This window comes from Podarcis muralis, chromosome 7, assembly GCF_964188315.1.
Source record: "Podarcis muralis chromosome 7, rPodMur119.hap1.1, whole genome shotgun sequence".
NCBI classification, from domain to species: Eukaryota; Metazoa; Chordata; class Lepidosauria; order Squamata; family Lacertidae; genus Podarcis; species Podarcis muralis.
In genome coordinates this window covers 7,797,563-7,823,133 of record NC_135661.1, presented here as the reverse complement: position 1 = coordinate 7,823,133, position 25,571 = coordinate 7,797,563, and the positions used below count along the sequence as shown (strand labels likewise).

At 49.1% G+C, this 25,571-nt stretch overlaps 1 protein-coding gene across 2 annotated transcripts in view; it reads left to right on the top strand.

Annotated features, from left to right (window-relative positions):
* EPHA2 (EPH receptor A2) overlaps positions 1-25,200 on the top strand; it is a 34,497-nt gene extending 9,297 nt beyond the window's left edge. The window contains exons 2-17 of one of the 2 annotated variants that reach the window (XM_028741383.2): positions 1,795-1,862; positions 3,119-3,779; positions 13,737-13,892; positions 14,297-14,629; positions 16,106-16,230; positions 16,360-16,519; positions 16,706-16,808; positions 17,783-17,838; positions 18,720-18,845; positions 19,025-19,207; positions 19,382-19,443; positions 20,354-20,563; positions 21,165-21,314; positions 22,696-22,889; positions 23,135-23,290; positions 24,016-25,200. In XM_028741383.2, coding sequence (XP_028597216.2) covers positions 1,795-1,862; positions 3,119-3,779; positions 13,737-13,892; positions 14,297-14,629; positions 16,106-16,230; positions 16,360-16,519; positions 16,706-16,808; positions 17,783-17,838; positions 18,720-18,845; positions 19,025-19,207; positions 19,382-19,443; positions 20,354-20,563; positions 21,165-21,314; positions 22,696-22,889; positions 23,135-23,290; positions 24,016-24,121 — 2,849 coding nt within the window. In that variant the 3' untranslated portion in view covers positions 24,122-25,200. The remainder of the gene's footprint in view (positions 1-1,794; positions 1,863-3,118; positions 3,780-13,736; positions 13,893-14,296; positions 14,630-16,105; positions 16,231-16,359; positions 16,520-16,705; positions 16,809-17,782; positions 17,839-18,719; positions 18,846-19,024; positions 19,208-19,381; positions 19,444-20,353; positions 20,564-21,164; positions 21,315-22,695; positions 22,890-23,134; positions 23,291-24,015) is intronic. The other variant, XM_028741384.2, reaches the window with a different exon arrangement.
* The last annotated feature ends 371 nt before the right edge of the window (positions 25,201-25,571 follow it).

The following is a 25,571-nucleotide window of genomic DNA, read 5'->3' as shown; positions in this document are numbered from 1 at the left end:
GCCCCAGTGCCTGATTGACATATAAGCTAAACAAGCCTATAGCTTAGGGCCCCACTTTCTTGGGGGCCCCAAAAAAATGTAAACGGAAAAAAACCCTGGATGTACATTTCCAAAATATAAGATTAAAAAAAACCAAATAAAATAAAACCTACATGCAGCAACAGTGTTTTGCGTTGTGTAGGCTCCTATGATGTAAGTAATGGGCCCCGCCTGCTAGCCTGCTCCCTAAATATCACTGGTTTGCCCATTTCTATATATAGGGTGCCTACGTTCTGCGTGGACTGGGTGCATGGAAACTTGTGCAAATGGCTTTAGATACCTATTAGGTCCATAAATGACCACATAGCATATATTCAACACAAAAAACAGCGACAGTTTGTTGTTGACAAACTGCATAGAAAGGGCCCCATTACCTTCAGTAGCTTAGGGCCTCATCAAACCTAAATTCCGGCCCTGTGTAGCACTAGTGGTGAAATGGCTGTGTGAACTGATCTTATTTTGGGGGCTGGGAGGTTGAAAGGTGCAGGGCCCTTCCCACAAGAGCATTGAGGATAGCTCAATGTTGCCCAAAGGCATGCTTTCAGCACCCACCCCTGCTGGACCACCCCCTGCCCACTTCCCAGCCCGCTTAAACTCAGGCTAGGAGCCCTGTTGGGTGGGTGGCTTAGCTGTTCAGGTTGGGACACCACAGCCACAACCAGGAGATTAAGAAACCCCTTTGTGTTACTCAACTTGACTCAGGCTCCTTAAGCGCCCTGCGGCAAAGCTGGCCTGCTGACACTGCGCAGAACTATGTGCACCTGGGCCTAATCTGGGTAACGAGGCAGGGCAAAATTGCTCCTCCTTCAGCCTGACACCCACTTTGTGGGGATGTTAACATCACCCCCCCCCCACGAAGAAGGGCAGAGACTCCCAAGCTGGCTGCGAGAAAGGAGCTCTTTGCTGTTCCAGATTCACCAGGCGCCTGGGGTTCCACACCATGGTCTCCTAAGAATTACAGTGGTACCTCGGGTTAAGAACTTAATTCGTTCTGGAGGTCTGATCTTAACCTGAAACTGTTCTTAACCTGAGGTACCACTTTAGCTAATGGGGCCTCCTGCTGCCACCGCGCCGCCGGAGCACGATTTCTGTTCTCATCCTGAAGCAAAGTTCTTAACCCGAGGTAATATTTCTGGGTTAGCGGAGTCTGTAACCTGAAGCGTATGTAACCTGAGGTACCACTGTATTGGGAAAGGGTTTTTTTTTTTGTGGGCTTAGGCTTTAAAGACATGGCCAGTGGTATTAAATAACAGTGTCCCTGAGCATGGGCAGAGTTCCTCCCTGTCACCACTGAACAGCCACAGCTAAGATTTGGAGGCAGGGTTTTCTGGTCTGAAAGTGTATCACCAGTGCAAGTTGGGAGCACCTTAGTTCTCTGGGCCCTGGAGGGGGAAAGCTACCTGCCCCCTCCTTCCATCTCTCCTCCTTCTACTTCTTAATAGCTTAGTGTGGCAGGGCGTGCTCTCTTCTGGGACATGCTAGGACTTCATAAACCTCACAAGAGGTTGATATGTGTCCAAATCAAAATCACCCCACTCTGGCATTGGAAGCTCCAGCTGTCTAGTGCGTGGTTTGGGATGCCACAACCAGGGATGTTTATACCCCTCCCAAACTCTAATTTTATAGGATCCAACAAAAAAATGGGGGGGGGGTAGGAGTTGGTCCTGTCTCCTTTGCAGAGTATGAAGCTCTCTGTGAGGTTGAGAGTCCTCCATGCGATAACCGTCTTTTTCTTCACATCCCTTTTCTCCTCAGTTGTCGTACTGGACTTTGCCAAGGCACAAGGGGATCTGGGCTGGCTCACCAATCCCTACGGCGCGGGGGTAAGTCTTGTTGTCGAGTTTCTCCTGCTTTAAGGAAACTGCTTTGTGCGCGAGGTACACAAGAGCACGCTGCCCTTTGAATGGTCCTCCCCCTGTCCTTAAGCTGCCTGATGGTGGGACCATCCCCATGTCCAATGGATTTGTTCACAGGGCGGTGGGTTGCTAGTGGAACTGAAGCTTGGGCGTTGCTGATTACCTCACAATATAAAAGGAGGAGGAAGCAGGGGTAGGCGTCTTGGGAGAAATAAACGGCAGGTATAATCGAAAGCACTCCCGGGTGCAAGTAGATAAATAGGGACCACTTACTGGCGGGAAGGTAAACGGCGTTTCCGTGTGCAGCTCTGGCTCGCCAGAGCAGCGATGTCACGCTGGCCACGTGACCCGGAAGTGTCTCTGGACAGCGCTGGCCCTCAGCCTCTTAAGTGAGATGGGCGCACAACCCTAGAGTCTGTCAAGACTGGCCTGTACGGGCAGGGGTACCTTTACCTTTTTATAATGACTTGGGAAATGTAGATTGAATTCTTACATCTGCTTCAGGTGCTCCATTCAAAGCAGAGGCAAAATGAGCACGGAAGGAAGCAAAGAATTCCTAAGCAAACTTTGCGTTAAAAAACCCCCACTCCAACAACATTTACATGGGATTAACATGAGTGGCTTTTAAAGATTTACTTTTATTTAGTTATTCATTAAATTTCTATCCCTCCTTCCCATAGGAGCCCAGGACAGCAAACAGGATTTTAAAAATAAATAAATGAATGAATGAATAAAAGCCATCTAATATCCTCATAGCTAAATAATTTCGAGGTTGCCAGAAACAGTATATATTTGAGCCATCAAACGCTTGGGTGAATCAAAATGTTTTAAATACCTATCTTGATGTTAGTGACAGAGGCAGGAGCACCTCAGTAGAGAGGACCTTTCATAACTGAGGAGCTGCTACCAAGAAGGCCCTGTAAAGGCTCCTTGATGGTGCATCTCAGAGTATTTGATGCTTGGAACAGTCAGTAGGGGAAATTTGCAGCCTTCGTGTCTGATTTAGCAGTTTGCCAGGACAGCAGATTAGCCGTAGTTGACAATGAAGGTGTTACATTTGCTTGGCACTTGTACCACAAATAGTCTCTGCTTGAACCTCTTGTTTCAAAATCTGTTTTTCCTGGTGTGCTGCTGTTTCCGGTGGCTGTCACTTCCACAGATTATTACTTGTGCAAGAAGAAGTATTTCCTCTAACGGCAGCCATTTTCTCTTCCCACCCCCAGTGGGATCTTCTCCAGAACGTCATGAACGAGTCCCTCATCTACATCTACTCGGTCTGCAACGTGATGGAAGGGGAACAGGACAACTGGCTGAGGACCAACTGGATCTACCGCGGCGAAGCTCAGCGCATCTTCATTGAGCTCAAGTTCACCGTCCGAGACTGCAACAGCTTCCCCAGCGCCACCGGCACGTGCAAGGAGACCTTCAACCTCTTCTACGCGGAGTCGGACGTGGATTACGGCATCAACTTCCAGAAGCGCCAGTTCCGCAAGATCGACACCATCGCCCCGGACGAGATCACGGTGCGGGAGGACTTTGAGACGCGCAACGTCAAGATCAACATGGAAGTGCGCTCGGTGGGGCCCCTCACCCGAAAGGGCTTCTACTTGGCCTTCCAGGACATTGGGGCTTGCGTGGCCCTCCTGTCTGTCCGGATCTATTACAAGAAATGCCCGGAAGTCTTCCGCAACATGGCCAGCTTCCCTGAGACCATTGCTGGCGCTGACTCGCAGGCCTTGGCGAAGGTGTCGGGCGAGTGTGTCAAGGATGCCTTGGCCAACGAGGACCTGTTCATGCATTGCAACTCGGACGGGGAGTGGCTGGTGCCCATTGGCGAATGCCGCTGCCGCGAGGGCTACGAAAAGGACGGGGACAGCTGCAGAGGTAACTAGGTTTGCTTTTTGTTTTACTCCTGCGTCGCTGAACATCCCAGTTGTTAATTAGCACAAAGCAATACTTGTCAGAGCCCAGCGAAGGGAATGGAGGGTGCAATTGATGCCACAATGCCCCTACTTCATCCTAGTCACCCAAAGCCCACCTGAACAAAAATGGCGCTTCCATAAAGTGTCCAGGGCAGGCTCTATGACTTCTACAGATGTGAGGCAGCTGTTGCTGCTATTCCTCTTTGCCCTCAAGGTGGGAACTTGATTTCCGGGGTGCACAGTCAAGAGCGATGGAGGTGGTCTCTAGTGGCACACTGGGCCCTACCTGTTGCTGTGGGTTTCAGTTATGCCCGCATAGCACCCACAAGGACTCTGCCCCTCACGCTCCCAGTCTTTCCAGCTGTCTGACGCTGGTCAGGTGCAAGCAGGCAGCTTCCGCTCTGAGAAGTGCTGGATCTGTCAGGTACCAGCAGTTTCTCTCTGCTGGGGCCCATGGAAATGTCAGACTTCTAATCCTTTGCCTATTCACATGAGGGCCCCAGAAAATGTGTCTTCAAGCTTCTTATGGGGGTGGGCTGGCTGTTGTCTTCTTCTTTCGTGCCCCACTTCAAATCTGCCATAGCAAGCCACAGGAGTGGGGAGACGACTAACAGGAAGCCAGCCCATAATGTTCCTTTTTCTCTGCAGTTCTGTCTTGTCCTGTCTGCATGATCCCAGCAGATTATTACTATTTCTCAGCCAAAGTGTTAATGTTGCTTGTTAAGTATTTCACTGCTGCTACCCCTTGGTCCATTTGTTTGCTGAAGTTTGATATTGACAACGGCTGAAGATAAGTATTCTACACTTCTCCAGTCTGGCCAGAAATGTTATGCATTCAGCATTTCCTGCCGTGTGTGTGTGAGAGAGAAAGAGATCCCCCTTCCCCATCCGCTCAGCCCCTGATCCTAAAAGAGCTCTCAGTTCCAAATTCTGGAATAGTGGCCTTTGTGCATCAGGACTTTCTCTGCTGGCAAAGAACCTAGGAAGCTACCTAATGCCAAAGCTGATCCTTGGACCATCCATCTCTCTCAGTACTGCTGTAGCTCCTGCACTGCCCTTCTGTTTTGGGGAATTCAAAATGGGGAGAGAATCGGTTAACAGGGGAGAGTGGATCAGTAGAGAATCAAGTGGCCTCGGAAGTCAGCTCATGTCAAAGCTCATGTACATCTTGTATATAGAAGTTTCCAGGGTCGATTCCATTTCAAACTCCTTTTTTATACCAGAGGTACCACTGTACTGCCATATAGAGGAAGTGGGAGCAGCAGCCAAGTCCCCTCTACTTGCACCTGTCTTGCTCTTCTGTTCCCCACCAATCCAAATGAGTGAGCCCCCTTCTTGGGAGGGGGGGGGAGTTGTGGGGGGGGGGCAGGAGGAGGCAGCCGCCAAGAGGCTTTGCTTCAGGAATGTGCCTGGGTTTTGCAAAGAGCGAGGGAGAAGGAGATAAGGAACCTTGAAGGTTATGGAGTAATACAGGGATCTTGAGCAAGCCTTCTCTCTCCCCCATACACACTATCAGGCTCACCTGATAGAGGCTGTTATCTCACTTCCCTCCTGCATGATATCGGAGGCCAAAGGGGGAGTCAAAACATGGGGAAGGGAGCTGCTGGCTGCTCAGTTTCTTTCAGATGGCCTCTCTCCAACGTCAACGAGAAGGAATTCAATTTTTCGATGGAGTAGACAGACTCCATGCCTGGAGAGAGCAATGTACCCCTCGGGGGAGACATGGCTGAACAAGCCTGCATTTAAAGGGGGCGTGATTTTACCCTCTTACCCATTTTTAGCCACTCATGGGGTGCAGTGGGGCACAGAGAGGTGCTAAGGAGCAACTAATCTCCATTGAGAGTGATGCTGCTTGGCCTCTGGAGATCCAGAGATAGTTTTCTTGCTGCGGAGGGACTGGACGGAGGAGCTGGGGTGACGACTGGACATTGTGCCCACTCCCTCTGTGGTTGATCACCACCTCTTGTCGGGAGTTTCAGTGCCTCTGAGCTTATGCGGAGCGCATTTATCTCGCTGCCCCTCGCCCTCCTGCAACCACGTGCGGGATTTCATCAAAAGTCGAATTATTTCTTTTTCTTTCTTTTAAAGAAAGGTGAGAGCGTTGCCTAGAAACACTTGTTTGATTTCCTATCTAGTCTGGCAGGGCGGGGAGTAGGGTGTCTTGGTTTGGATTTGGAAGCAGAATAGAGGATTTCTCTCCTTTCCTCCCTGCCATTCTACAGTGGCACCCAGCACCTGCCCCACACCGCCAACAGTGCTGGTTTACAGACCCAGCCTGGTTGGCACAGTGACAGCCAATGCCTTTGTCCCACCCTCTGCATTTGTCTGGTGCTAGGGGAGATGCCGTTGGGGGGGGGAGATGCTTCTGGGAATCGAAAAGAAGAAAGGGTGGCCTTGGCTCCAAGAGTGATGGCGGTGGGTGGAGAGGAATAACTGCTGTTGTTTTCCCCCAACTCCTTTCTGCCTTGATCTTCCTTGTTACAGCCGCACACCTGGGAGAAGTTCCCTCCATCAGTTGTCTCTTGGGGGGGAGGAACGTAGAGCCATTTCCCCCCTTCGAGAGCCAGTCTGGTGTAGTGGTTAAGAGCGGTAGTATCGTAATCTGGTGAACCGGGTTCGCTTCCCTGCTCCTCCACCTGCAGCTGCTGGGTGACCTTGGGCCAGTCACACTTCTCTGAAGTCTCTCAGCCCCACTCACCTCACAGAGTGTTTGTTGTGGGGGAGGAAGGGAAAGGAGAATGTTAGCCGCTTTGAGACTCCTTCGGGTAGTGATAAAGCGGGATATCAAATCCAAACTTCTTCTTCTTCTAAGCCATTTATTCCTTGAGCGTTTTGCAGAAGCCTACCTGCCTAACCCCAGCTCTCTCTCATGATGGGATAAGCTGCTCCTCTGTGGGCCCCTCTCCTCTTTTCCAGGCTGCCCTCCCCTGTTGGCTCCCCCAGCCATGGCACAGCCCCCCCTCCAGATCTCCTAATCTGGGCCTCCTTTCTGAAAGGGGGAGCGCCTTCCCACCTCTGCCCCCCCCATTCCCTTCTCCAGTGGCATCTCCACCTCCAATGAGCCTCCAGCCTGGCTCAAAGCATCCTTAGCAGCAGAAGAAGCAGCTTCCCATCTTCTCTCCCATCCATCTGGGGAGATGTGGCAATCATCCGCAGACCAAGCACCCAGCCATCTTCCACCCCCAACTAAGCCTTGGACCCTTAGCAGGGGTGTCTCCAAAGACACTGGTCCTCTGTCCTATCTGAATGGAGGCATTGTTTTCCCCTGAGAGAGGGTGGGTGTGGGTGTGCATCTGTATATGAGGCTTGGGTAGGGACCCCGCTGGCTTATAAACTCGCCCTCATTAAACCAGACGGGCTGTTGGTGCTGTGAATGGCAAGGGCTGACATGTCCCTTTGTCCCACTCCGCCTCGCTCTCCTGGCTGTCTCCTTCCTCCTCCAGCCTTGATTCATGGCTGCTTAAATGGCTTGCCGCGCTCTCCAGATTTATCTGGCTATCTCTTGGCATCAGCGTCTGCACGATTTCAGGCGACACCCACACGCGACTCTCAAATTTCACCTGCTAAGGAAACCTGTGTAACCCCCCAAAAACACCTTAGTGCCATAGGAAGGCCTTGGGAATCCCCTAAATGGTGGCCTGCTTGGCATTCCGTCTTAACTGGGTCAAGTCACACAAATGAATTAGTGATTGGGTGGCGAGCTTCCCTTCTCCTCCAATAAAGGTAAAGGGACCCCTGACCATTAGGTCCAGTCGTGGCCGACTCTGGGGTTGCGGCGCTCATCTCGCTTTATTGGCCGAGGGAGCCAGTGTACAGCTTCCGGGTCATGTGGCCAGCATGACTAAGCCGCTTCTGGCGAACCAGAGCAGCGCACGGAAACGCCGTTTACCTGCTGGAGTGGTACTTAGTTATCTACTTGTACTTTGATATGCTTTCGAACTGCTAGGTTGGCAGGAGCAGGGACCGAGCAATGGGAGCTCACCCCGTCGCGGGGATTTGAACCGCCGACCTTCAGATCGGCAAGTCCTAGGCTCTGTGGTTTAACCACAGCGCCACCCGCGTCCCTCTCCTCCAATAGCGGTGTTTATTTTTCTCGCCCTGGCTTTTGAAACATGGAATTTCTGGGAGGAAATCGCTCCAGCGTGCTAGGTGTTGCAAAGAGTACAGAGTAAGGCAAGTGGGTGTCGCTGCATTTGAGTTTTCTGGCACCAGCGGGTATTGGGCAAGGAGGAGACTTCAGAGTCTCTGCTTGGCGGAGACCCTGGGGGTTGCAGCAAACTGCATTGGGTGTGTGGGAGAGGGGGGGCATTGACTTCTGCTGGCTTGGCCACCCCCCACCTGCACCCTGCCCACACGTTCCGCCATTGGGCTGTAGCTGTCTCCCTCCCAAGGCCAGTCACATTCTGCAGCCGCCGCTTCCTCCAGCAGAAGGGGGGCGGGATTGGAAAAAGGAATTTGCCCTTTTGTGTAAAGATACTCTGACCTCCCATCCCTCTGGCCTCTGTGAAAAGAGAGGCCCATGGGAGGAAACAAAGGCAGTTTATCTTCAGGAATAAACACAGATATTCTTGGCTTCCTGCACACATTCCCGCCCCCCCTCCAGCCCCCCGCCCTTCACTCCTTTTTAGCTCCTGCTGGCAGGTTCTGTGCTGCCACCAGCCATCACCGTCTCTGTGTGTGCTTTGCCTCTCTCCCTGCTCTGGCCTTCAAGTAAGAGAGATTGCCAAGGAGGCTTCTATTCGCTTGGCAACTCGGGGGCTGGCTGACAATATCTCAAAAGGCCAACTGCCCGCCCGCCAGAGCCTTGGCGTGGCATTGTGTGCTACTGCGCTCTTGCCTACGGCACGAGGCCAGCCGAGTGGCGTCATGTTCAGAAGGTGAATCATTGAAAAAGCACCAGGGCACCTGCCAGCAAACATTCCGCTTCTTAGGTTTGTATGCAGTGGTCCAGCTCTCAGGACGTCCCTTTTGTATCGATGGTATTAGTCAGGTTGTGACGTCGAATGGGTTTAAAAGGTGTCCCCCTGATTGGTCAGGCAGTAGGGCTTGATTGCTTGTTTTTTAAAAATGGGTGCCTTAATGCAGGTGTTTAGAGCCCTCTTTGGAGTTGTCCTCTCTCGCCTGCAGGAGGGGATGCCTCTTCTGAGACGGTGCATTCATGCATCCTTTCCCAACAGTGCGTGCTTTTTGCTCCAGGACAATTGTGTTTTACTCATATGCAAACTTAACTGCCTAATTCACGCCATTGATTGACATGCTCTTTTAAATGGGTTGCAAGCCTAGTTTTTGCAGCAACATTGTACAGTGGTACCTCGGGTTAAGTGCTTAATTCGTTCCAGAGGTCCGTTCTTAACCTGAAATTGTTCTTAACCTGAAGCACCACTTTAGCTAATGGGGCCTCCCGCTGCACCACCGGAGCACGATTTCTGTTCTCATCCTGAAGCAAAGTTCTTAACCCAAGGTACTATTTCTGGGTGAGCGGAGTCTGTAACCTGAAGCGTATGTAACCCGAGGTACCACTGTATTATTTTTTTTAGAGTTAGAAGGGGACCCTGAGGATTGTCTAGTCCGCCCCCTTGCAATGCAAGAAGATGCAGCTGTCCCATTCAGGGATCGAACCTGCAACACCACGCTCTGACCAACTGAGCTATCCATGATCTATCTAAGATTTTAAAACTGTAATGTGAAAACACGGTACAAATGGTCACAAGTCATGCTGAGGTGTCCGCTGTCCCATTAAGGCCCCCTCTGGGCTATAGTTTAGACTTTAGAGGACTCCAAACTAATCCAGAAGCTGTTGCCATCTTAACCAAGTTTCTTAAACAGTCATCTTCTGGGGGGAGTGGTTTTGGGCTTCTGTGGATTCTGAACTGCTGTGATGTATCAACAGACCAGGTGGGGGGACAGCGGCAAACACCTGATGGGCAACATCCTCTTCCACCCCCCCTCACAGCCACCACTCCCTGTTAATACTTCGCACTGGGGAAGCAGCTGCCAGCACACCTGCCTGTGGAAGTCCCAGGGAGAGCCTCGACATGCCCAGTAATTGCACACGGAAGCGAGTCTCGGCCAAGGGTGGCTGCGCTTATCTTTTGTGGGCATTTAACCGCTCAGACTAGAAATGTGTTCTAGACTCCTTCAGATGGCATCTGTGGAGTGGGGGGGGGGGGAGAGGGAGCATTCTCGGTCCCTTCCAGCCCAAACATTTGCTGCCTCCTGGCACACTCCACAAGTCCAAGCCAGCTGGGCTTAACAGCACACCTTTTAAATATCGCTTAAGTAAAGCTTCTATCTCTCTCTCTCTCCTCTGCGGGAGGACCAAAAACCCCCAGCGTTCAGGTTTAAAATGATGCCAGCTGCCAAATTCAAAATGGAGGGAAAGGAACAACTTGCCCCCCCCTCTCTCTGCACCCCTGATTGCACCCTGCTGTGGCAAAGAGGAATGTGGGAGGCTGTGCCAGGGCATCCTGTTTGTGGGTCATCTTGGACCCTGGTGGGTCTTTGCTGGAAATATGCCTCTTACAGTTTGACACCCCCCCCCCCCCCAAAAGCTAGTGTCTTGATCAAGGGAAGTATTAACCCCTCTCTATTCTGTCAAGACAATAAACAACTATTTTACTTTTAAAAGACAACTGTTCCCTGTTTAGGGAAGTTTTTAATGTCTGATGCTGTATTGTTTTTAATATTCAGTTGGAAGCCGCCCAGAGTGGCTGGGGAAACCCAGCCAGATGGGCAGGGTATAAATAATAAATTATTATTATTATTATTATTATTATTATTATTATTATTATTATTATTATTATTATTAAAATAAAAATAAAATTTTATTTGCCGTATATCCCGCCCTCCCCAGCCGAAGCCGGCCTCAGAGCAGCTAACAACAATAAAAGTAACACAGTTTACATAAAATCACAATCAATTAATTGAAATGCATTCTAAAATCAATTCAAAATCAAATGAATGGCAACCATTGAGCTAGAGTTCTATGCATTGGTCAGGCCACACCTGGAGTTTTGTGTCCAGTTTTGAGCCTCACGATTTATGAATCATAATTGACAAGCTGGAAAATGCGCAAAGGACGGCAACCAAGGACGATCAAGGGTTTGGAAACCAAGCCTTATGAGGAACGATTGAAGGCGCTTTTTCTCCCGTAAAAGAGGAGACTGGGAAGAGATAGGATAGCCATCTTCAAATATCTAAGGGGCTGTCACATGGAAGATGGAGCAAGCTTGTTTTCTTCTGCTCTGGAGGGTAGGATTTGAACCCAGGACTTCAAGTTACAAGAAAGGATATTCTGATTAAACACCAGGAAGAACTTTCTGGCAGCAAGAGCTGCTTGGTTGTGGAACAGACTCCCACGAGAGGCGGAGAAGTCTCCTTCCTTGGAGACTCTTAAGCAGAGGTTGGGTGGCCATCTGTCATGGATGCTTTAGTTGAGATCCCTTGCATTGCAGGGGTTGGACTAGATGACCCTTAGGGTCCCTTCCAGTTCTATGATTCTATGAAATACAATTCAATGCAAGCATTGAAGCAAAAGAGGTCTTCGTTTCACGCACGCACTAATAGGGTCTGAACTAGGAGTGAATGGTCAGGAAAGAGGTCATGAAAAAAGTGAGTTCCATGTTGGGATTCGTTAGAAAAACGTTCGAAAATAAAAGTGCCAACATCATAATACCGTTATTCAAATCGGTGGTGTGATAGCGCTTGCAGTTCTGATAATCACACCTGAAAAAGAATATTGTGGAACTGGGGAAGGCTTAGGAAAGATCAGCCAAAACTATAACAGGGCTGAACAGCTGCTCTGTGAGGAAAGAAGAGGCCGTATGCAGATCTATGGTGTTTGACACTGTCTTATTGGAAATTGATACGATACGATAATCTTTATTGTTGTTGTCCCATACAGAACAACAGAATTGAAAAAGGAAAAAAATCTACATAAGACATTCAAAACCAACATGCCTGCTATCCCAGCCTGGTTAGCCCCCTAAAAACTCTGATACCCCATTTTTAAAATACAATACACTCCCGTAGAGACTCCTTAAAGGTAAAGGTAAAGGGACCCCTGACCATTAGGTCCAGTCGTGCCCGACTGTGGGGTTGCGTGCTCATCTTGCTCTATAGGCCGAGGGAGCTGGTGTTTGTCCGCAGACAGCTTCCAGGTCATGTGGCCAGCATGACTAAGCTGCTTCTGGCGAACCAGAGCAGTGCACAGAAACGCCGTTTACCTTCCCGCCGGAGCGGTCCCTATTTATCTACTTGCACATGATGTGCTTTCGAACTGCTAGGTTGGCAGGAACAGGGACCGAGCAACGGGAGCTCACCCCATCACGGGGATTCGAACCGCCGACCTTCTGAAACGGCAAGTCCTAGGCTCTGTGGTTTAACCCACAGCGCCACCCACGTCCCTCCACAGCGCCACCCGCGTCCCTTACACTGCGTTTAAAACCAAAATTGCATTTGGATAGAAACTGTTTCTCAGGTGGCTAGTCCTAGTCTTTATAACCCATATAGGCAGAAGCTGAAAGTACCCTTTTCTCCTTGGGGAGGCCAAGAGGAGGAACCTGCTTTGGGCACCAGCCCTGAACAGGAACACACACACACACCTCCCTCCTGCCTTTGGTAGCATGACAGTTTTACAGCTTGCACTTTTGTTTCTAAGCAAACTGAGAGATCACAGACCACACACACAAGATATTGAAAGAGGTTAAGACTGGGGATGCTGTTTCTGGAGAGGCAGCTTACAAGGACCAGACCCTCTTTTCCATTTAACAACCCGGGTGTGTGTGTGTGTGTGTGGGTGCGTGTGTGCGTGTTTCTTTTTTTAAGAAAAAACAGCAATCTCTTGAGTGCAAGTCAAAGTTCCACCTGGGGCAGAAGTCTGAAAATGCGGAAAAGCATTTCAAATAGCTAAGATTTGCTACGTTCAGGGGGACAGCTAACAAAATGGTATTTTGTGGCTTCTGTTCTGGAGCATCACTTATGGCCCATCGGATTCAGGAAAGGATTTTCCCCACTCCAGCCCAGCCTGGGACATTATCTCTCGGCATCGGGCTGCTGTGACCAGACAGGATGGTACAGAGTTCCATTGGGAAGACCATGGCATTTTCTCCAGGCACAAAGATGCTTCTACCACTGTCTGGTTCACAGGAAGGTTTTTGAGTAGGCGGTCTTTTGAAAAATAGTTTCTCTGCATTGAATGGAATGGAGTCTCTGCCTGAGGTCCACTGCATTGGTGTGATCCTGGTAGCAGTGCCCATAGGGGGCTGTTGCTTGCAAGAAAGGAGTCCTCATGCTTTGCTGACTTAAGGCAAAGCTGTAAGTCAGGCTGCATTGAGTGCTTTCCAAACGGGAACCGGAGGCTTCCAAAGAGCTCTTCCTTTGTAGATCCCTCAAGGAAGTGACGCAATCCCAGGGGGATTTTGAGGAGCAAACTGAGTTCCTATGGAAGAGTTTACTCATGCAGGAAATAAGTAAGAGTTGCTCGTCTCAGGCATTGGCCTAGGTAGGCTGGGGCTTTCCTCTGCACGTCCTTCCACCCTCCCCTGTAATGTGCGTTCACCATGATGCATGCACAGTCACGAGGCACACTGGAAAACTGAAGCCCCAGCTGATGCACACGTCAGCTTGGAGTGTGTTTTCATTTCCAATGAACAGATTAAAGGACCTGAGTGTGTCTCTCCTCCCTTGCCAAGTATTCTTTGAAAACTAAAGTGCTTAATGATCTTTGGATTTACCTTTTTCTTCAGTTCTTGTGGAACGATCATTCCCATTGAACACATGGGGAACTGAGATCAAACGGTGACTTTGTGGTTTGATTTGAACTCGGGTCTTTCCGATAAAAGTCATCTCTCCTGTGTTGTCAGCCATGGTTAGGATCCCCAGGAGAACTAACCCAACCCTTCTTTTCTCTTCTTTGCAGCTTGCTCGCCTGGCTTCTTCAAAGAGGACATCTCCAACAACGCCTGTTCAAAATGTCCCTTGCACACTCTGCCGTCTTCCGAAGGTTCCACCTCGTGCCCTTGCGAGGAAGGCTATTTTCGGGCTTTGACTGATCCTGTTTCCCTGCCATGCACAAGTAAGTGGGAGATCTAAGCAGTGTGATTGCCCCATGTCCCAGGAAATGAAAAAGGCTTGCTGCGTTGACAGCTATCCGCTTGGAGATGCATCAACGTCCAGAGGCAGTTTGCAAGTATTTAATGAAACCAAGCAACCTTGGATAAGCTGTTTTACTCAGTTTGTGTCAGTCACAGGAGGGAAGGCAGGAAGCGACAAAAGCAGCAGGCTTTCTCCTGGGCAATGCGAGAGTCCTTGTGGACAATATTTGGTGAGGGGTGGGATAGATACCTGAGATGGAGAGAAGGCCAGAGCGAGGAGAGAGGGGCGGAGGATAGTACAGGCTAACTGGGGAGTGGTCTTCTGCCTTGCATCAAAGAGACCTGTTCATTTTTTTCATTAGGCCCTTTTTTTCTCCATTCACAGGACCCCCTTCTGCTCCCCATGGGGTCACAGCCATAGGATTGGGCGCCAAGGTTCAACTGCGCTGGTCCTCACCCCGGGACACAGGTGGCCGCAAGGACATCACCTACAGCGTGTCGTGTGAACAGTGCTGGCCGGAGTCGGGAGAGTGCCGGCCCTGCGACGCTACACTCCGGTATTCGGAAAACCCTCACAACGTGGCCGGCACTTCCCTGACCGTCAGCGATTTGGAGCCACACGTTAACTACACCTTCACGGTAGAGGCCCAGAACGGAGTGTCCTCCTTCAGCCCAGGGCGCAGCTACGGCGTCACCAGCATCAGCGTCAACCAGACGGGTAAGGGGGCCCAACGTCACAGACGAGTGAAAACGATGCAGATGTTCACTCTATGGTATGAGGTGCCATTGGCCCGCACAAGTATCGTCCTGAGAGCTGTTGCCTTCCGGCGCTGCTTTCCGGAAGCATAGGGCGAGTGCTGTTGGGGCAAAATGTGGTCTGATCCAAGATGGCTGCTCTTGCGCTCCATGCCACTGCACAAGGGGCATTCCCTGGTTCTTGGTTGGAGGATGGATGGCGGCTAACAGATTGAGGTTGAATCCTGACAAGACAGAAGTACACCAGGAGGCGGGCAGGTGTGGAGGACTCCCTGGTCCTGAATGGGGTAACTGCACCCCTGAAGGACCAGGTGCGCAGCCTGGGAGTCATTCTGGACTCACAGCTGTCCATGGAGGCGCAGGTCAATTCTGTGTCCAGGGCAGCTGTCTACCAGCTCCATCTGGTACACAGGCTGAGACCCTACCTGCCCGCAGACTGTCTCGCCAGAGTGGTGCATGCTCTAGTTATCTCCTGCTTGGACTACTGCAATGCGCTCTATGTGGGGCCTACCTTTGAAGGTGACCCGGAAACAACTAATCCAGAATGCGGCAGCTAGACTGGTGACTGGGAGCAGCCACTGAGACCATATAACACCAGTCTTGAAAGACCTACACTGGCTCCCAGTACGTTTCCGAGCACAATTCAAAGTGTTGGTGCTGACCTTTTAAAGCCCTAAACGGCCTCGGTCCAGTATACCTGAAGGAGCGTCTCCACCTCCATCATTTTGCCCGGACACTGAGGTCCAGCGCCGAGGGCCTTCTGGCGGTTCCCTCGCTGCAAGAAGCCAAGTAACAGGGAACCAGGCAGAGGGCCTTCTCGGTAGTGGCGCCCGCCCTGTGGAACGCCCTCCCACCAGATGTCAAAGAGAACAACAACTACCAGACTTTTAGAAGACATCTGAAGGCAGCCCTGTTTAGGGAAGCTTTTAATGTTTAATAGCTTACTGTATTTTAGTGTTTGTTGGAAGCCGCCCTGAGTGGCTGGGGAAACCCAGCCAGATGGGCGGGGTATAAATAATAAATAATAATAATAATAATTAAACATGTTGGCCTTTTTTTCATGCGGCAGCCACAGCAAAGAAACTTCTTGGCTGCTAAGGATGTGACATGGGATTGCCCGGAAGAGCTGAGCCCTGGGTGTTTTGTATTCTATTTTGTGTCATTTGCCTTAAGCAATTGGCCACACCCTTGTTATGAAGGCAGTGAGGTCTTGTGGTTTGTCTGTTGGACTTTATTTTGGACCTGGGTATTCATCAGATCTGCGAATCTAATTTGAACAAACTCTCAAAGTCGTAAGATGCCTCATTACAGATGAGTTTGCAAATTCTGTATGGATCTGGGGCTACTGGCTGGCTGGTGACTAGGGCAAATGGTTTTGGCTGGGGAGGGTGCAATCCACTGCAGCATGCCAGACTTTCTCCTCCTTCTCCATGCTCAGAACCTCCCCGAGTGACCTCAGTGACCATGGATGGCCGCACCACAACCAGCCTAAGTCTATCCTGGACTGTCCCACCCCGGCAGCAAAGCCATGTCTGGAAGTACCAGGTCACCTACAAGAAGAAGGTATCTGTCTCTCCTTGGCACTTCTCTGCTCTTAACCTTGAGCAACGCTCCCCCTCCCCCCAATTCCCCAGCCCATTTCACGGGGAGAAACTGAGCCATGCGAGTTTTTGTGTGTTCCTTTCCTTGCAGAAAGATGAGAACAGCTACTCTGTACTGCGCTGCGAAGGGAGCTCTGTGACCCTCCCGAAGCTCACCCCTGGGACCAAGTACTTGGTGAGCGTCCAAGCGCTGACCCAGGAGGGTCAGGGAACCAACAGCATGGAGCACGAGTTCGAGACGCTTGATGAACGTGAGTTTTGGGGAGGCAAAGCTCCTCTAGTTAATGCCGAAGCAGGGAAAGTAAATTTGGGGGCAGGGGGCTGGGACTGGAGCAAAGTCACCAGAAGAGAACGAACACATACGCACACACACAGGCAATCTGTTTTCGGATAGCAATGTTTTCCTAACCACCACCTTTTTCTTCTCCACCCCATAGGCTCTGACGGCACAAATACCGCTGCAGTTATTGGGGGTTCTCTTGCTGGCTTTGTTGTCACAGTCGCGGTGGTGGCGCTGATTGTCGTGCTCATTCGCCGAAGGCATGTGCTGCTATTATTATTATTATTATTATTATTATTATTATTATTATTATTCTGTTTGTTTAAGGCAGCGGGGTAACAATGGCTTTTAGGAGAGCTGGATGCCGACTGCTCCTTTGCTTCCCACGGGGTGCAAACAGGCAACTTACGGCAACCTGTTACCTCCAGTCTAGCAGGCTTTGCAGGGTTGGTTTTGTTGTGTTGTTTTTTTTAATGATACCATAATCTATTTTTCCAGAGGCAAAAGTGGAATGAGTGTAGACTTCTCCCAAGTGCCTTCAGTTTTCAGAGAAATGGTTTGCAGCAAGTGAGCATTTTTGCCAAATGGCAAACTGTCTGGCCTTTTCCTTTTTGGGGGGGTCTCCTTTTTCAGAAGCAGTTAAAAAAAACTTGTTGCAGGGGGTTCCAATGGCTCTTCCATTAGCACATGCAAATACATGTCTAGCAACATCAGCACCCATCTGATGTCACAGTCAAACCAGGCTGAACATGCTAGGCTTTGGAGATTCCCCTCCTGGTTTATTCCTTTTTGTGTTTTTAAACTCTTTAAGATAAACCATCAAAAGTGAAAGAGGGAGAGAAACATGCTGCTGAGTCATGGTGTCCTTACACCAGCCCCATGTGCTCTCTCCTCTGGGATTCGTATTTGTAAGCCATGAATTTGCACTTTTGCATTCGTAGGCCTGCTTGCACGTCCATTACATTGGTGCAACGTGCCAAAATTTGGGAGGGCAGAACCTTAGGGGGTGAGGCTTGATCAAAGAACCTGACTTGAGAAAGCATATTTCCCAGAAATCAGTGGAAAGGACTGACACAAAAATTCTTTTAATAAGTTAAAAGGCCTTTGAGAAGAAATGGGACAAAGTTTGATGCAAGGAGGCTTGTGTCTAGTGGAGAAGGTATTCTGTGGGAGAAGGTACGGATAGGATTGCCTCACAGGGTTACTCAAGAAAACCCTTATTGTTGTCATTTAGGAAAAGGAACTCAAGGGCCCGGCAGACACCAGAGGATGTTTATTTCTCCAAGTCTGGTGAGTAATGGTCACTGGCCACATCAGTGCAGGAGGTGGAATTTGCTGGATCTGAAACATCATACAGAACAGAAAAGGGCAAAAAAATTACAAGCTGTTTAGACCTCAAGAGTGAGCATTTATTGTTAAAGGGGTGAATTTGCTGTGTCTGAACCCACATGCATGTCCAGCACTCACATGTATTCGCACACACACAAACCAACAAGAGGTTTGGGGTCTTTTGCTAGAGTTATAACATGCGTACATTTAGGAATACGTGTTTGCCTCTGTTCCTGCCTAAATAAAACTCCTGGCACCCAATACTGAATTTTATTCTCAGTTGGCAATCCTAAAAGACCTCTTAAATGCCAGACAGGCAACCCAGTAATTTTTAGAGGCAAATAAACGATTTTTACATTAAGATTCTTGAGAGGCACATCAGCAAAGGTGGCTTACTTTATTACACACAGTGTAATAAAGTTCTTCTGTTTTAGACAGAAAAAAATTAAATATTTAAGTAGGGAGCAAATCCTACCATACACCTTTATCTAAAGAGTGGAAGAATCCCTGCCTATTCGCAAAAGCGGACTCAAACTGATAGTAAGTTAAGAAATGGAGGGAGGGGGAAGAAGAGTATTGGTGGCAGGGTTTGAGATGAGTAGCTAGTTTCATTGTGCTTTTGAATTTAACCCAGAATTTCTTGCAAATTAAGTGTTCGACCGAAAATCATCCTAGCAGGCTGTGACTGAACTGGCCGTCTTTTTCTCTGCTCCATTGCCGGATCATAGGCTAACTTGGCAGTGGGCAACACTTGAACAGCAGAGAGTTTAGGCATGGAACTGCTTTATAACAGCCTCTGCCAAGAGATCCCCTTAACTGTGTTGTTCCTCTTCGCCCCACAGACCAGCTCAAGCCCCTGAAGACGTATGTGGATCCCCACACCTATGAAGACCCCAATCAGGCAGTCCTGAAGTTCACAACTGAGATTCACCCTTCGTGCATCTCCCGGCAGAAAGTCATAGGGGCAGGTAGGGTGCCTTCCATCTACCTTGCACAATGCAGCTGGCTGACGGAGGTGGAGAGTGTGTCTCTTCTCCCCTTGCTTGTCAAGGCTAGTTTCAGAAGGAGCTTTCGGAAAGGAAAATAGCAATGCTGACTTTATTTGAAAATATTATTAAACACTTCTACTTTTTTCTTTTTTGCCCAGGCGAGTTTGGGGAAGTCTACAAGGGAACGCTGAAGAACAGCAAGAAGGAGATCCCGGTGGCCATCAAGACGTTGAAATCTGGCTACACAGAGAAGCAACGCATCGATTTCCTGAGCGAGGCGAGCATCATGGGCCAGTTTAACCACCACAACATCATCCGCCTAGAGGGAGTTGTCTCCAAATGTAAGAACCCCTAGATAGGATTTAAGGACCTTGGTGGCTGTTACGGGGTTCCTGTTCCAAGCTACCTCTTTCTGCCGGGGCAGTTCCAAGATACCAAACTCCTGGGCAACTGCATCAGAGTTTGGAATCTACTTGGCTCTCATAAGCCAATTCTCTCTCTCTTTCTCTTTCCAGATAAGCCGTTCATGATCATCACAGAGTACATGGAGAATGGTGCCCTTGATAAATTCCTGCGGGTAAGTAGTATTCTGTTCATCGCTGGCCTCCTTCTCATGTATACTGTGAGTAAGAAAAGCCTGTTGGATCAGGCCAGTGGCCCATCTAGTTCAGCATCCTGTTTGCAATGTGGCCAACCAGATGCCCATTCCAGGAAGCACTAAAGCAGAACCCGAGAGCGATAGCGCTCGCCCCTCCTGCAGTTTCTGATGCTCTGAAGCATACTGCCTCCAACATAAATGGGTTTTTATGAACTGAAAGAGCCTTTATTTCTTAAAGGCAGCATCTACATATTTTAAGTCAAAAGGAATAAAGCTTCTGCTTAAGAAACTAGCATTTAGCTTGCATGTTATTTAGTCGTTTAGTCGTGTCCGACTCTGCGTGACCCCCTGGACCAGAGCACGCCAGGCCCTCCTGTCTTCCACTGCCTCCCGCAGTTTGGTCAAACTCATGCTGGTAGCTTCGAGAACACTGTCCAACCATCTCGTCCTCTGTCGTGCCCTTCTCCTTGGGCCCTCCATCTTTCCCAACATCAGGGTCTTTTCCAGGGAGTTTTCTCTTCTCATGAGGTGGCCAAAGTACTGGAGCCTCAGCTTCACGATCTGTCCTTCCAGTGAGCACTCAGGGCTGATTTCCTTCAGAATGGAGAGGTTTGATCTTCTTGCAGTCCATGGGACTCTCAAGAGTCTCCTCCAGCACCATAATTCAAAAGTATCCATTCTTCAGCCATTAGCCTTCTTGATGGTCCAGCTCTCACTTCCATACATCACTACTGGGAAAACCATAGCTTTTACTATACGGACCTTTGTTGGCAAGGTGATTTCTCTTCTTTTTAGGATGCTGTCTAGGTTTGTCATTGCTTTTCTCCCAAGAAGCAGGCATCTTTTAATTTCGTGTAGGTCCTAAATCCTTCCCTTTTTGCCTCAACAGGAAAAAGATGGGGAATTCTGCGTTATACAGCTGGTGGGCATGTTGAGGGGCATTGCCTCTGGTATGAAGTACTTGGCCAGCATGAATTACGTCCACCGGGATTTGGCCGCCCGCAACATCCTTGTCGACAGCCAGCTCGTCTGCAAAGTCTCCGACTTTGGTCTCTCCCGTGTCCTGGAGGATGACCCTGACGCCACCTACACTACAAGTGTGAGTGATAGCGGCTGCTGCCCCGTCATGTTAAGTTACGGTTCTGTCCCACCATTGCCAAGGAAGCTGCAACGGGTGGGAAAGGGGATGCAATATGAGAGCCACGGCTGGCATCTGGAGGAGCTGCCCATAGTATAGAAGGAAGAAATAGAAAGGTGGGGTTATAGGGGGTCCAAATGGGAGGAAGGAACTTCTAACTTGCTGGCAGCGGATGATCAATGGAATGTGTGTGACCAGTAGCAGGAAGTCTGCCTTACCGCTCAGTATAATAGGGAGCCAGTGGGAATTAATCCAAGCTCTAGGAACACCTGAAGAAAGAAGAGGAAGGAAGGAAGGAATGTTTGTTTCCCATGACTCCTAAGATGGCTGCTGGCTAAGGTCTCTGCCCTGGTTCCGGAAGGATTTGACTTCTAGTCATCAACATCTGCCACTTGGCTAAAACATGAGACCTTGCTTTTCTATCAGGAACATCAGAAGTTGCCTGAACGGAGGAAAGCACATATTTAGAGAGCCTGGGAATTTGAAGGTGTTTTCTCCCCCAAATCAGTGAGAGCCTTGGGGTCAGAGGTTCTGAGGGTTTCGGTGTGCTTGTCCCTTGCAGGGTGGGAAAATCCCGATCCGGTGGACGGCACCGGAGGCTATCTCTCATCGCAAGTTCACCTCGGCTAGTGATGTCTGGAGCTACGGAATAGTGATGTGGGAGGTGATGTCCTATGGTGAACGGCCTTACTGGGAGCTCTCCAACCACGAGGTAAGCGATTGGATGTCCTTGTGTGGGTGCTAACTAAGGGGCAAGTGATGCCCCTACTGGTGACCAAATTGCTGTTGGATCTCTTGGGTTTGGAGTTTTCTGGCTAATGGAGCAGAAAGCTAGTTCTAGGAGATACAGTTGAAATATATAAAAAAATAAAAAAATTGTCCAGTAGCACCTTAGAGACCAACTAAGTTTGTTCTTGGTATAAGCTTTCAAGTGCATGCACACTTCTTCAGATACACTGAAACAGAAGTCACCAGACCCTTATATATAATGGGAGGGTGGGGTGTTTTGTTGACGACTGTTAACGACTACAATTAGTCCTACAGGAAAAAGCAAGGGATAGTATGCAGGTGATTAGCATATGTAATGAGGCAGGAATCCAATATCTCTATTAAGACCAGGTCTCTCCATAGTTTTCAGAACAAAAAAAATTCCTTCCAGTAGCACCTTAAAGACCAACTAAGTTAGTTCTTGGTATGAGCTTTCGTGTGCATGCACACTTCTTCATAGTTTTCAGATTAGTGATAAGTTGTAATTCAGCAACTTCTCTTTCAAGTCTGTTTCTGAGTAAGACAGCTGCTTTGAGATCCTGTATTGAATGTCCTGGGAGATTGAAGAGTTCTCCTACTGGCTTCTCTGTCTTGCGATTCCTGATGTCAGATTTATGTCCATTTATCCTTTGGCGTAGCGTTTGTCCTGTTTGTCCAATATAGAGAGCTGAAGGGCACTGCTGACATTTGATGGCATACACAATGTTAAAAGATGAGCAATTAAATAGGCCTGAGATGGTATGTTTGATGTTGTTGGGTCCAGTGATGGTGTTGTCTGGGTGTATGTGGCAGCAAAGTTGGCATCTGGGTTTGTTGCAGGCTCTGGTACCAGTGTCCAGTTGGTCTCTAAGGTGCTACTGGACAATATTTTTATTTTTATATATATTTTGACTGCATCAGACCAACATAGCTACCTACCTGAATCTAGGAGATACACTCCCACTTCCAGAATGTAAATGGAGTTTTGTCTTGAAGTCCATTTTTTTAAGGAAGCAATGTTACGAGGCACGTGCCTCCCCCATCCCACCCTACCTGTGTGTGGAAATGTCTTTGCACCCAACATGGGATCAGTCTTACGATGTAAATTGCATCATAAGTTTTGCCCAGATAGTCACCTGTGAATCCATCCATCCGTTCTGACTGAAGTTACATCAAAAAGGTGCTTATGTTTGGGTTCTTCAAAGTTTATGTCCGCAAGGCCTGGGGTGGGCTTGCAATCCTGCCTGCCTTGGATGCTGGTTTTTATGCTAGGATGGTAAGACAAAAGGGGTGGTCTTTCCAAGCTGAATCCCCTTCACTGTTGTTCACTTTGCCTTCCCAAACAGGTGATGAAAGCAATTAATGAAGGCTTTCGGCTCCCAGCCCCCATGGACTGTCCTTCTGCCATCTACCAGCTGATGATGAGGTGCTGGCAACAGGAGAGGAGTCACAGACCCAAATTCAATGATATCGTTAGCATCTTGGACAAGCTCATCCGCGCTCCTGAGTCACTCAAGACTTTGGCTGAGTTTGACCCTCGGTACGTGCCTGTCTCCTGGGCCTCCTGCTCTCAGAATCCCTAGATACGGTTTGGGAACTGTGGTCTCCGAACATCCCCTTCCCCTCTCCAGTCCTTTGAGACGGAAGCATGTAAGAACAGTGCCAGGAAGGGGGAAAAATTCCCAGCCCATAAGCCTCCCAAGAATTCTCTCCAACCACTTGGGCTCCCTTAGACAAGACCGAACTTTAAAGAGCCGGGGTCCCCCCTTTTTTTTGTCTTTGAAGGATCTCCATTCGCCTACCCAGCACCAGTGGCTCAGAAGGGATCCCTTTCCGAACTGTGGCCGAGTGGCTGGAATCCATCAAAATGCACCAATATACAGAGCACTTCGTGGCCGCTGGGTACAATGTCATTGAGAAGGTGGTGCAGATGACCAATGAGTGAGTGTGGCAACTTCCACTCTTCCTCCAGTTTTTCACCCCCATGCCTGCTGAGAATGCTTCTCCTGTTGTTGTTTTTTCTCATGGTCTTTCTTCTCAAGCCTTTGTTCCCCTCCTGAGAGAGGAGGTAGCTGGAGTTCAGGGCCCTCTGTGAAAAGCCAACTCAGCTGGCTGTCAACATCGTGGTCCATTTGACCCCTTCCCAGTTCACAGTAGAGAATGAGGCTGTTTTCTGCTTTGATTTCCAGAGAGGAGAGAGCTCCCTTCTTTTGTCACATGACTTCACTGTTAGAATCCTGTAGGATTCATAAATTCACCTTTCCACTGTGTCGGGGCGGGGGCTTACGCATCTTCTTGTTGCTGCCTCTTGTTGTTCTCCCCTCTCTCTTGGGAGAGGCTGATTCAAGCCTGCACCCTATAATTAAGCTATTTTATGAGGCCAGGAAAACGAGGAGTGGCTCATTAAAAGCAGACGGGGGCCCAACCTCCTTGGATCATGGCAAGGGGAGTCCACACCTTCTCAGCACGGGGATTGCCGGGAACCTTTGTGTGATATTGAAGCTGTGGCTTCAATATCAACCTCTGTTTCTTTTTTAATGATACCTCTGCAAGAAAGATGGAGCTACTGAATGTCAAGTTATGCTGGTGGGAGTTAAAGGAATACACTCCGGATTTCACAATATTTCCTACTAACCTGGTCACATCTGTTTTCTTCCCCTCCCCAGGGACATCAAGAAAATTGGGGTACGTCTGCCAGGACACCAAAAGCGCATTGCCTACAGCCTCATGGGGCTGAAGGAACAGGTCAGCACCATTGGCATTCCGATCTAAGGTGGACGGATCTTGCTCTGTATTGGTCGCTTGCTTGCCTAACTTCAGCTACCCAGTGGCCGGGCCAAGAACCATTGGGCCATTGTACTTCCTGATACATACTTGAAGTGGAGAATTCAGGAGACCTCTCTCACCAAGGAGGCCGGCTGCCAAAGAAGGAGTCGGACGCCTGCTTTCCCACTGTGCTTCCTCAGCATAGCTCTGCGTTTTATTGTCTGGCCTCGTGACTGCTCTTGTCTGCTGGAAATAGTAACGCTGCGGTGCTGGAAGTTTTCAGACGAGGCATTGGGCTGTGCCGCACGCTGACTGTGCGTCGCCAAGCAGATCTTCCAAAAGCCACATTTCATTCCTCTCCTGGCTTGGACGGATCCTGGGACTATTGGATGCCTAGTTCCATCCTTCCTGCCATCTGGCTCCCCTCCGTTTGCAGCCCTGCAACACAGAAGACCAAAGCATCCCCGGGGCTGTCCATCCCATTGCCAGCTCTGCCATCTTGTCTCCGAGAAACCTGCAGGCCCAATGCCGTATTTATTTATCTGTTTGGAAGCCAAACCTCAACTGGTTAAGACTCTGTGGATTTTGGGAGGTGGGACAGTTTTCTCATGCCACAGCAACATTGTTGAACGTTTTTTGGACGCTGAACAGTTGCTCTGTTCAGTCACAGATGGGCTCTTCCTTTGTTCTTCCTTTTTAAGAAGCCAAACGTGGTTGGATCAAGAGCAATGCCTTGTACAGATCCCCTCTGGCATTTGTGAGTTTCAGCTTTGAAGTGCTTGTGCCAAGGATGACCGAAAATGACTCTCCACAGAGGAGTCATCTCAGTGATTCCTGCTCTCTATTTATTCATCTTTTCCAACTGCTGCCCCTTCTCCCCGTTCCTATAATGCACTCTTGACTTATTGACAATTGTTCTCCTTCCATATTACTTCAATTTTTAATTTATTTTTTTATATTTATTGATTTTTTTTTTAAAAAAAGCAAGACTTTGCTGTTAAGGGTAATCGTGCACAACTTGAACAAAAAATGTTTACCTTGTGTGCAGGAATATTTCTAGCTTTAATAAAATGTTTTTATTCTTGTTTTGTTGTGTAAACTGCATTGTATGGAATGAAATGTGAGCACATAACTCCCTTTAAGGAGCTGGCTGTTGGCCACCATGACTAACAGGCGTCCCAAAGGCATCTAGTTGGCCATTGTGAGAATAAGATGCTCGACTAGATGGGAATTCGGCCTGATGTAAGAGCCAGTTTCACTGTTAGGGCTCACAGTCAGCTTCTAGAATGTTATAGGTCCACCTCTATAGGTTCTTTCTCGAGTCCATTTAGGTGATGTGGAAATTTAATAAACCTTTCTTGCAGAAGAAGATGGTCACACATGGTTAACCCCATCACCTGCCATCAGCTGGTCACTCCAGCGTTCGAAACTCCCATTGTTCCAGGCACATTTTGCG